This window comes from Leuresthes tenuis, unplaced genomic scaffold, assembly GCF_036924035.1.
Source record: "Leuresthes tenuis unplaced genomic scaffold, fLeuTen1.0.hap1 SCAF_9, whole genome shotgun sequence".
Classification (NCBI taxonomy): Eukaryota; Metazoa; Chordata; class Actinopteri; order Atheriniformes; family Atherinopsidae; genus Leuresthes; species Leuresthes tenuis.
Genome location: NW_027325363.1, coordinates 14916269 through 14929260, shown reverse-complemented (window position 1 = coordinate 14929260; position 12992 = coordinate 14916269). Strand labels below are relative to the sequence as shown.

At 38.9% G+C, this 12992-nt stretch overlaps 1 protein-coding gene across 1 annotated transcript in view; it reads right to left on the bottom strand.

Moving 5' to 3' along the window:
- The window catches only part of grik4 (glutamate receptor, ionotropic, kainate 4), a 216195-nt gene that overhangs the window by 90883 nt on the left and 112320 nt on the right, over positions 1–12992 (bottom strand). The window contains exon 5 of the mRNA XM_072392488.1: positions 246–411. Within this exon, the coding sequence (XP_072248589.1) occupies positions 246–411 (166 nt within the window). The remainder of the gene's footprint in view (positions 1–245; positions 412–12992) is intronic.

Genomic DNA, 12992 nt, shown 5'->3' with positions numbered 1-12992 from the left:
TAACAGCTGCTTCAGAAGAAAGCGTGTCACAGGGTGAGATGTTGATAAGTGATGCATCTGCTGTCTAATCACAGTTTGCATGAGTGTAAAAAGCCTTTGCGTGCAAACACATCTAGAAGGAGAGAAGACATTTGACAAAAAACGTTTGCACTTTGTTGGCAGATATAAGAAGGCAGTTTGTGAGCTTTCCCCACAGGTGTGTATGAGGATGTGTTCCGTCACGAGGGTGTGAATGCTGTACTCACAGTCGGCCTGGGCACAGATGAGGCAGGCGGCGGAGCTGTTAAAGAAGGTGAGAAGGCCGGCCACAGCCAGGCTGATGTCTGTGTTAGTTGGCCTCAGGTCCAGCGTGGTGAAGCGGGGGAACTGAACCTTCAGAATATCTTCTGGAGCCACTTTGACATAGGGCACCTGCACAGAGATACCGACGTGAGGCCATCAGTTGCATTTCAACTATCTTCAATTTAGCAGTCGGTTTTTGACCTTTATCATACTTGTTTAGAATTCAGCTGACATCCGCAGACAGAATAACTGTAAAAGAAATAACACAAAGCAAATGTCTTTAACCTGCAGATTAGAAATAGCTGGATGCCAGTGGAAAAGCTTTTAGGAAAGCAGTTAAACCGAACAAACTGTAGCAATAAAAACCCAGGGGTCTGTGGTAATGTACATATTCACAATATACATATTTTCAGGTGACTGTATTGTCTCGTCTGTGCGCTTCATGGAGAAATTTTTTTTATGAAGATAGATGTGATGACAGTGTGCAAGATGTTTACATGTGAAAACATAAAGACATAATCACAGCTGAAAACAAAAAAATGTGACTGAACAGATACACCTATTCCACTCAATGAGAGTTAGTAATTCTTTTAAAAAGTTAGATTATATCTATAGATTATAGATTATTTTAGACAATACAAAAAAAATCAGCATTTCAGACATGATGCTGAATCCCAGCTTTATAAGAGTTTTAAGACACTTATTATTTTTCTTTTTTTTACTGTGAGACAAAACCTACTTCTATAACTAAATATGTCCTTAAATAATTGAATAAAAGCACTCAGTTTGTTGGTCATATTACATATAAGATGCAATTTGAGTAAAGATTTTGAAAATAAACTTTCTTTTTTAAATCAAATTTGTTTATGAACAGATTTTTGTAGACGGTTGAGTTGAAATAAGTGACAAATTAAGTTATCTCATCGAGTGATGTGCAAAGACAAAATGGAGATAACAAAGAACAATGAGATATGTAAAAGAGAAAAGAATAAGGAAAAAATAGAGATGAAAATAAATTAGAACCTTAATAAATATATTCCAAATGACATACATGAATAATGTAATTTCTCTTTATATTTCCACTTTATTCATTAGTTTGTTTGTCTTCTCACTCCTCACTTTTATTCTTGTACTTTTTCATTGTAAAATGATGTTGAAACTAAAATCTGTATGTAAAATACTATTCACAGTATCAACCAACCATAAAGCTGAGTCAGAGCCACTGAATGAAAACAATGTGAGCTATATAATATACTGCAAACCAACAGAAACAACATCACATTTTCAGTAATTTGAAATTAGACTGAAAAATGTGCAATACCAGAGATGTTTTCACAAATATCAAATGCAGTGACTACAAGTACAACCCAGGCAAGCCTTCATTAAAAATCAATAAATATATAATTATTCCATCGCAACCCCATTGGGATGTATACAATCTTCAGTAAGATTGATAACCATGTCTTCAAAGTGTTTATTTGCCATGGCTGTATTTCTTAGCTCCCCCTAATGAATTTATCATACCAGTCCCACTGTACTAACAGGCATGCTTAACACTGGCCCATCTCTGCAGCGAGAGGGGAGGTTAAGTACACTGCAGTTAACCTTGCAGTCTCTAGTATTCCCTGAGCACAGCAACAAAGCTGGACTAAAAGTTACCGACTAATATGCTGAACTTCAGGATGATTATAAATTACATCCCACTCAAATGGAAACATTCCTCCCATCCATTCCCCTCCTATGAAATCCATCTCCACTTCAGCTCTCCACAGGATGATAAGGATGCAGACAGGGCTTACAGCGAGGCCTGGGGGGAGAGGTAGAGTGGGCATGAGGGTGACAGGTGTCATGCCGGTCAGCTGGCAAGACAATGCAGTAGAGCTCAGTGGGGCTTGAAGGGGATGCTGGAGGACGTGCTGGGTCCGAGACGAGGTGCAAGGAAAGGAGCCTCTTCATCATGGCAGATTGCCTGTCTGTGTGGTTCCCAATGCCCATACATTGCTCTCCCCTTGCACCCATATCCCCTCGATTGGTTTTCAATCCCTCCCCATCAAGATGTAATGGAGTCCTGGGGTGTCTGGATGGATGAAGGAGTAGCCCACACTGACAGCCATTCGTTTCTCTCAGTGAGTTCTAAAATCTCGGTGATAACCACTTGTATACACCACACTGGGGAAATGAGCCTCTATTCAGGTCTGTCCTTATCGTCCCTGTAGCATTTGTACAATTTATCACCATTCCACTCTCATTTCTGTCCCTTAATACCCACATTGTTGATTCTTCTTCCAGTTGTTCCCAGTATCCAATCCATAAATTCCTTCCATTTCAGCACTCCAGACTGGTCCTGCCTGCTCCTTTTTTAACTGAGGAACCTGACACACTTTGGTACACCATATCTGAGGCAATGGAAGCAGAGGAAGCTGCTCACACAAACACTCTTGCATTCACTTGCACACACACAGACAAACACACTTTGTCCTTTTTTGTCAAATCGACTCAGTGGACCCTAATGCAAGAAACACTGGCATCTCAGAGGAACTACTTGACCTGAGTCAAGATTCATCATGAAAGTCTACAGCCTGTGGCCATGCAAAGTATTCAACAAAACATCCTAATCATTTCACCATGTTAAATTGACTGGAAACATTTCATTAACATGCTTTTTTGTTCCAAGTGAAAATCCCCTCATTCATCAGAACATTAAAATACAGAGAGACAATAATTGATAATGTATTTAGCAAGGAGACTGTGGGCTAAATGTAGCTTACACCAAGGCAAAAGAGGGCATTATCTATATATAATTCTCCAACACATTTCCCCTGATTACAGCGGCATGATTCGTTGGTTGTTGTACAGACGCAGTCACTATCCTGATGTGCCAAAGCCCTCAGTGTGAAGACTACAGTCTAAACAGTACTCCAAGCAAAGAAATCAATTTCCACATTACTAACAGAGAGCTGTCATCCACATCAAAGCTGCTTGTCAAACTTCTTATCTGTAACCAGCAGCTACTATCAGTCACTCCAATGATCGATTTAACCCAAAAATAGAAATCTGAAACATTTTCTCTACATGTGTCTTTGCAGCTGCACCAGTCACTAGCTCTGCCACTGATTCATCGGCACCCCTGGGTACTTTATACACTACACTTAACTGAGCCAATTTAGTGCCAAACTCGCACATCTCACCATTTCTGACGTTGCTTTAACAGTTAGAGCTACTCCCTTGTATATTAGTGACATGCCATCAAGTGACTACTTATTCTTAAAGATCAACAATTAATTATCACCCCGAGACACAGCTGGTGTATGCCATGGTGTCATGTTCACCACATCTTTTTACTAATATATTACAGCAAAGTCACAAAAATCTCACTAAAAACTAAACGAGAAACTAGACGAGAGAATAAACATATGCCAAGGCCAATGTCGTTCCCATGGCCCCTCTGTCCATCAAGTTGCATGGAAATAGTCTGACCGAAGGACATAGAGACAGAAGTATGCTTCCACCTCACCTCCAAATAGTTTTTTTATTCCCCCATATTACTAAGATGAAATATGTGTTTGAAAATCTTTTTAATCTACTTGAAAGTGATGTGTGACTTTTAAGACTAATTAGGATTATGGGTTGCGTTACATTCAAACAGTGAAGTGAGAAATGTAATTATTTTCTTCTACGTTGTGGTTTACACATGTATTTATTTCATTTTTCATTATTCACTGTACATTGACATTGTAAATGTTTACCTACGAAACACAAGAGATTTTTCAAAGAAACGACAACAATTTATTGAGACAACTGTAGTATGCAAGCCGGGCATCAAAATTTGATGATCTGCTCTTTTAAAAGCATCTGCTCAGGGCTATGACACTAATGGTGTGAAACTAATTATATCAGAAATTGTTGTGCGTGTGTGTGTGTGTGTGTGTGTGTGGGGGGAGATCTCTGGCAGAGAAAAAAGCCCAAGGTAACAGCTCCACTTTGAAATAATTTGGTGTGCTCACTGTGAATAGAATTTAATACCACAGTGAGTGCTGTGGTGAAGGACAGGTGTGCGTCAGATGGGTGAGGAAAGAGAGCCAATGTGCAAGTGAAAGAGGAATATGGAAAGACAGCGATGTAGAAACTGACAGTGTGACTGATGGAGGAAGAGAGCTATGAAGTGAGTAAGATGAGGCTGAGATGGGGAAATGTGTCAGTCTGACAGGAAAAGAGGAAAAAAAAAACAAGCACACATAATAAGCACCAACAGGAAATGAGGAATAACAAAAGGGGTTACAATTAGCACTCCTTAAATAGCATAACTGAATTTAGCAGTGTGAGATTTAATTTAGTTCTCAAAAGCAATCTGTGTGATGTTCTGCCCTTTATTGTCTAATTTTTCAAGACACGCCGCTCAAGGGTATTCTACCACAACATCAGCATTTCACCTTTTTTTTTTAAAGTAGAGTGGCTTTATTTGTCGTACAGATGATGCAACGTTTCCTCTTCAAAAGGAAGTGACAAAAGCTGTTTTCTTTATGGCTGCATCTGAAATCCCGTACTATCCACAACACGCTCAACGCATAATTTAACACACTTCAAACGAAATAAAAGTGCTATGTATTTTTTTTCAGACACACTTGATCGTTTTTGTTCATCTGTTCATCATAACACTTGCTGAGAGCCTCGGGCCCAGTTGGAGGCACGTTACCATGGCAATACACTGACAATGCATCCAAACAAGCCGATGTGGCGGAGATGCTGAACTAATTTAATCATATTATATATACCAAGGTGAAGCGTAATACTCAATTAAATTGAGAAGTAATTAACTTTACAGCTGATCAGCTGTCCTAAATGTGTGTTACGACTGCAAAGTGAAGTGGGATAATGCTGGAGTAGCATCCACTGCTGGCATACTTTAAAATTAAATAAAATAAAAATGTACTAATTTGCGTACTATCATTGTCATAATAAGGTTTTGGACTATGTAAAAAAACAAAAATCAAAAACAAACAAATAAAACATCCAACACACCACATCACTTCAGCGTGGTTCAGTGACTAAATGTCACCACTGTGGCTAACTATAGGAAACATGTTTAGCTTATTAAACTTGTTATCTTATTAACATGGGGGTTCACACACTGTGCATGTACACTACAGTGTAGCACTGAGTACTGCTGCTTTGCCATTTTGCTGCTTTTTGGATGTCAACAGAAATGTATCTATTGCACGATTTACAAAAAGCTTTCAAGTATGCATAGTTTACAGTTAAAAGCTTGTCAGCATGTGTTTAGGCCAAAAGCAAACATCAGTAACATAGTATATGACAGTAACGTAAAATCAATAACAGCGCTGCATTGATGTTAAAGTTTAACAATGAAAGAGTCCCAACAATTCAGTCTGAAAAGCTTTTTTTGCAAAGTTTCTTGGAAAGTCAGCTAACATTTGATATTTCTTAAACAAGAGTGTAAAACTTTAATACATAAAAACTGATATTAAAGGTGATAATAAAATAAACAATTTTATTATATTTCAGAAATACAAAAATAGACTCATTAGAGACTATAATAGATATATTATAAAAACAGAGTGTTTTTTGTATCTATATTTACACATTTGCTATATTTTGCATATTTCTGTGACATACTGTTTGTATTCCTCTTTAGACTTCCATGCTGTACTTCTTAGTCTGTTCATCAATAATCTGACAGAGGGACTTGTGCGGTGTTGCTTACATATATAAAAAGAAAAAAGTGAAAGGGAAAAAAAAACAACTGTGACAATTTAGACCTTAAGGGCTGTGACTTTGTTAATGGAAAAACTTGCAGAAATTCCCCATAGGCTGAAATCATCAATAAATGCTTTGCTTTGGCACATCTAGGAGGCATAATGATATCAGTTGTTCAAAACGATCAAGAATTACCCAGCCTTAATAATGTTTGAACTGAAACATGTCATCATTTTGAGAACAGGGAGCACAAAATTGTACTTTTTTTCTGCGGTTCACATGCAAAAGTTACAACTCTGCCTCGTGTTTTTAGAGTCTGTGCATGACACAGAAAATTCTCAAAGTCCTCTCTCTCTAACTTGGATGTGTGTTCTTGTTCGTTTATATATGTATGCGTGTGTGTGTGTGTTTCCCGCAGTGTGACAGAAAGGCTGGCAGGTCTGCAGACAGAAGTTTGACAGGCATTTAATGAGGTAGCTCTCACAGGACACAGGGTTTGCACAAGTAACACACACACACTTGCACACAGTGAGCAATGGAAAAGGAGCAACCTTTATATGGCAGCAAAAGTACCTAAACTCAAATTACAATGTGATTACACTCGCCTTAATTACACTGAGCCCACACTCTTATCTGGTTAGATGAACCATTAAAACAAGGAATCAAATGAGCCACCGCATTTTCAAACTACCAGGCCAGTGATGTCCTGTTTGCTTTGCACAGGCTTGGAAATAACCTCCAGTGACCCCTCTTCAACTGAAAATTCAAATTTTAGGAGGGTAGTTACAAATCTGACAAGGCATTAGTGAGGAGACAGATGCTCTGTGCTGGAGTGAAGGTGAAAGCTAATTTCCCTTCCATCCAGCCCAATAGGTTCTAGGTTGCCTCGGCTGTTGAGCTGACAAGTGCCCAATTTTACTACCTGACCACAGTTAACGTAACAAGAGGCTGATAAAAGGTGGCCTGAGTGAAGGGAGATGGAGAGGAGGCAGATGTGCAGTGGTGCCATATGGAGCAGAGACATAATCAGGAACTACATCTCCTGGCATGGACTCAGAGGGGCAGCAGAGCAAAATAGTTTAACAAAGTGTCACTGGACGCTTATGGGTTTGGAACAGATGCGACACAGCTGTAAGGAAGGTTAGCATTAGTGACGTTCCATCGGTGATTTATACAGTTATTTATTTACATTACAGCATGTTGACCTGGCCATCAATTATCATACAACACATGCTTGGCAGAAGGACTGAGCTATCCTTGAAAACAATAAGCACCTCAGCCAAGTGGACAGCAGCCACTAAGTCTCTGTGAGCTAAATACAAGGTTTTCTGAAGCCAGTGGGATGCCAGTCGATTTATGATTAAAAAAAAATGGAGAGAGATAATCAGTCAGGAGATCATCAGTTTTAGAAAACCAGCCAATAGCAGAACACAGAGTCTAAAGCCTGGACTGAGGTAGCCTGTTGCAAGCCAGAGAATTATGTTGGCCACTGAGCATTACAGAACAGATGCTCTTAGAGACATTGTCCATCAGTCAGCAACTGTGATGCCAAGGCTGGGATGTAAGAGTGGAATTGGCACAGTGGAGATGGTATTCTGGGTGACAGGAGATAGAGGATCACAGGTGGTGGTCTATTATGGAGACCTGATCTTATTTTGAAACAGGAGGTTTATGGGGGGGTTGAAAAGCCAGCTGTTGGCATTCAGAAAAGGCAAATAAAAATCTCGGGGAGGAAATAGTGAGGCGGAGTGTCAATGCAGACCTATCAACAATCTTCATCCCCGACTGCCTGCTCATCCCAGTCTCAGCCCCCACAGCCAAATCTTTATTTGTGCTAGTAATGAGCCTGCATCAGGTCCCTGCGGTTGCAGCAGAGACAGAGCAGTGATATAGATGAAGTGGGCTGCGCATCCCATGGAGCCTTTTAGGAGAGCGGAACATTGACCACGAGATCTCTATCTCATTGATCAACCAATTCAGAGGGAAAAAAGTTCATTTTCTCCAGACATGCCTATTCCTCTCTCCTCTTCTCTAAATCATTTTTCTTTTTGAAAAAGGAAAATAGAAAATGCTTTTACACTCACTACCTGGCTTTGAGCTGTGTTAAGTGGTGAGAATAAAAACAAAACCACTGATCTGATATGGGGAGATGACTTAAACATCCTTCCTGATTAAATGAGTTGACTTCTAACCTACCATTTCAGCCTTGTAAGCTCACTGCATGTCTGTCTGTTTTCTTTTTTTCAAATTTTTTTCCACAAGGAGCTTTGATTTCAAAAGTGTTTTCTTTAATTTAACAGTGGAATTAATCAGTTTCTGGGACTCTCGCCAAATGTTTGACTTACACCTTCACAACAAAGCACGGCTCAATTGCACACAACAACAATGGCAAACAGTTGGACGACAAATCTTGGAAAACCTGGCCTTTGAGTGTGACAGGAACAAGCTGAAAGAGAGACCTAAATGTTGCTGATGACTCTTGGAGTCATGGAGTGAAAATGGCAGCACATTAATTAACTGAGCAGCAGGCAAAAAGCTGAGCAATATCAGCTGGCTTGGGTAACGTCTCCTTCCACACCAGACTGAAGTGCCGCTACTTCACAGAGCTGACTATGATAAAACAAAACGACATTACAGAGTGACGCAGGAGTAAATGGCAGAAAAAGGCGCCGCTCACCTGGGAGTCACTTTGTTTTCCCTCTCATTCATCACAATGATCAAATCAAGAAAATGCATCCTGACAAGTCGATGGATTTGGATATTTAAATGCTGGTTATGCTACTGTGGCCTTGACAAGGCAGATCAATAGTGTTTTGAGAAAAGGGTCAGCAGAGGTGGCAGCTGTGCTCTTCTAATTATGATAAGAAAGAGAAAAAAAAAAAACAGAAGAAATGCACCAGTGTTTTGTTTGCAAGCAGACTACACAGGAATCCTGCTCAGGGGGACTCTCAGATGTACTAAAACATGCGCATAATTCTGTGCCATCAAAACACAAACTTGGAATTATGTTCTCATCATGTATTATTCATAATTTGAATTGAATTTCCACCAAATGAATGACTTTATTATTTGTGCTCCATTGTGCCTGAAGTTGTATTTTCTGTAGCTTAACAAGACCAAGTGCTTGTGTGTTAAACAATTTTGTTTCTAAGCTCAGTAGTATTTGGTGAATTTACAGTTTTCTCAACTCGTTCGTAAAAGAATGAGCCTATTGTTGGAAAAAAAAAAAAGATTTGCAGCTTTGAATAGTTGTTGCCCTTTACTGAACCAGTCCTGGTTATAAACTGCAGAGAATCTGTGTTCTTAAAATCTTTAGAGCAGTAATTACAGTCCACCTGATAAAATGAAGAAAAGCTTTTCACAGCTTTGTTTGATACTATTGTGTATGCATATGGCATGGAATTTCCAAAAGTTCCAATCAAATAAAACAAGCATGACAAAAAAAGTTCTATTTACTTAAACATTTGAGGAAAATGAGCTGGGAGGAATTTTAGTTCTTGGTACAGAACAGTTTTAACTGCTGAGTTTCCTTTAAGGAACTGCTCTTAAGTTGGTGATGGCAAAATGTTAATCTTAGTATTTAACTATTCTTCAGCAAATCAACTTGTATGCTTATGGCCGTTGTCTTGCTGCACGACCCACATTCACTTTGGATTATGAATCATATTTTTCTTTAGAATTCGGTACAGTAATACAATGTTTGTTATTTCAAAGTTGGGAAGCCTGAGCAAATGTAGCAAAATGGACTAAAACCATGATACTACCACAGTATTTCATATTCTTATGCTGGAATGAAGTGTTAATGTTCCCATTTATGCGATAAAGTTCCATTGTAGTATGATTAGTCCACAAAACATTGTAATCCATTGCTATTCTTTGTTCTGCTGATGGTGGACTCAAGAAAATTAACATTAGCTAATTTAAAAGAGTTTTCACTGAGTGGTGAGATGACCCAGATGCAGACATGCGGAAGGCAGGCAACATTGAAAAGACCTGCAGGGAGTGAATGCAAAAATACTGAACAAGCCAGAGTCGGAAAAAGGCTGGTGGTACAGACTGAAGATCAACAGAGACTTGACAAAGAACAATGAATACAAAGTAGTATGTACTGAGAGAGGTGATCAGGTGAATGACTACACGTGAGCTAATTAGAATCAAGGGCAGATGGTGAGAGACGAGCAGGACTGAAAAGAAAAAGTGGCGACCTAAGGTGAATGTAAGATCTGACAACGGAGATACAAATGACAAAATCCCACGAAAAGAAAGAAAATAGCACACCTACAACCAAAAGACCATAAGAGAGAAAGTCGTGTTGTTGGGACAAGTTTCCCCGGGTCCAGAACCCTGCAATACACATCTTGCTTTCATGATGATCTTTGTGCAACCTCTTCTGGGATGGATAATAGTGGTCTTGACTTTCCTACTCACACCTGACTGCTATTCAATTGAAACACATGACTTTAATCTTCATATTAAAATAAGCTGTTTTCGAGGTTAACTTACTTTCGTCAGAATCTTATGACAATCTGATGATGCTTTACTTTATACTTATGTTTATGCAAAAGAGAAATGCCAAAGCTCTGTTGGTTATATTGTTTTTTTATATATATATAAATGACCAAATAAAAGCTCTATACAACACTGAAACTTTGTCCTAATAGAGAAAGTTGGAATGATACTAATGGGAACAGCCATTGACTACAGTATCTACTGCCTAATCATTAAGAAGCACCAGAGGTTTGTCCTCTAATATGAGGGAAATAGAAAAGCTCTTTAGATGTCCACGAAGTGAAATAAACGTGTGAAGGATGATGCAGTTAGAGTTCTGAGACTTCCTCAGCTGAGCACCTGCCATTAAACCTTTTTCACTTTCACTTCAGAGTCTAAAGTTTAATTCCTAAAACTCTCAAATACAAAGACCAATAGACACAATTACACACTACTGAAATAGCAACTGAATCTTATCAGAAGTCTTTGTGGGATTTCTATTCTTGTACCTTTTAGAGCACAGAAGGAAGCTTTTTTCCCCCTTTACATCAGAATGAATTTTAGTGGTGAGAACAACAACAGCAGCAGAAAAAGTGAAAAAAAGTTGAATGAATAGATGAAAAATTTAAACCTGGAAAATTTTGAGGATTCGATTTTGGGCTAAAATTGTGTAATATTATATTGCATGTATCAACTAAATGCTACGCTGCATCACAAAATCTTTGCACAGCAGAAATGCTATAGAAATTCGACAGGCACCTCACTGATCCAGCATTACCATGAAAAATTAGCTCCAGTTTTAATTTAATGTCAAACAACATAATTTGCAGCTGACTTACATATTGCGGTATTAAAGCCTAATTACAGTGGAAAGCCAAAGTATCAGACAGAAAAAGCAGCTAAAAAAGTACCCTGACATAAAGATTAATTGTGAGACTGAAAGAGGAAGCGGCAGACAGAGAAGGAGCTCACTTCTAAAAACTATCCGCCTGTTGTTTCTATTAGTCTTCTTAAGAGTGGCGGTTCATGGCCTTCTCATCATCTGTGGCTGGCATCAGGCACAGAGTGAGGCAAGAAAGAGGCTGGTGTATGAGATGGAATGAAAAAAAAGGAACAACAGGAGAGTAGAGAGGAAAATACAGAAAGAAGAGCAAATAAGGACACAAAGTGATGCGAGGCGCAAAGGCTTTTTTTTTTAGGGGAATCATCACAGATATTAAAGGTAGGATGAAGGCTGAAAGGCAGAAAATTGGTTTAAAAACTGTGGGAGGAGGAAAGAAAATCAGAAAAATAAAGACATGGGGCAACGAGTGATGTAGAATGGTGAAACTTAAATCAGTAAGGACAGAGATAATGTAATATGTACAGAAAAGCTTCGGTTGTTCAGTAATATTTGATTTTTGGAATGAGAATGAGCAGAGCTTTTCAGGATCACAATTATGAAAAATCAGACAACAAAACCCATCTTACTGGTGTCTTGTTGATCATATATGTGCCTCATTAACATTCAGCTGCTCCAATATAATTATTCTAACTTTGTATCAATGTAATAATGTGGAAAAGTTAGTTGTGAGGGCTGCACACAGTACCAGCCATTGTCTTAGACCACAACTTCACTTGAAGCAGATGTGGCACCAACGGCAGTGACCGATCAGTTTTGTATTTGATCTGGTCTAACAAGTATTTAATATGTGAGTTTGTTTTTTTTATGAATCCTCCACAATTGGGACACAAGTGAAGCAGTAGCTCTGCAAAATCTTTCTTCATGCAAAGTAAGAAGAACTGTTTATGAGTCTCTCTGTTTGATAGTTCTTTATGTCAACTGCTCCCGTTTGGCCATTCAGAGGAATCCCACAGAGTTAATTTGCCTACTAATAAAACAATCTTGAGAAATACACTTGACTCCAAACTATCTTGGGAATAAACTCAGCCTCAGAAAAACAAGAAACACATTCATTTTTAGTGCAGAAATAAAAACACCGTGTCACAGGGGACAGGGGAAAAGGAGGCAGAGAAATTACATAGTGGGAGCTTCTTCCACTGTGTGAGAGTATAAGACACCTTAACAGCACAACTAATACCCACTTTAACATCTGCACATGAATGACATTCAATCTGCGAGCAATTTTCAAATTTTTAAAAATAAGAAAGGTGCCTTGTGGGTATTTTGATCATCCATGTGAGCTTGAAAGCACCCTTGCCTTTCTTCAGGGCTTGAGCTACAGCAATGACCCCCGACCTAAATTCAATGCGGTTTGTGTTTGCCCAGCAGACCCGACATTCGCCTTTAAATCCAACCTGAGCACCACCTCACTGAAATGAAGCCGTGCAATCTCTCTGTACTCCTGCAAGCAGATGGTTTTTCAAGCCCAAAACAACCGCTGGACATCAGACATCAATAGCATTAATATTCATGAACACTTCTAACACATGTTTGAATCATAGAGGAATATGCTTTTCTGCTTAAGTTTACGTGGTGATATTACACGTTTCAGCCTTTACAGTAG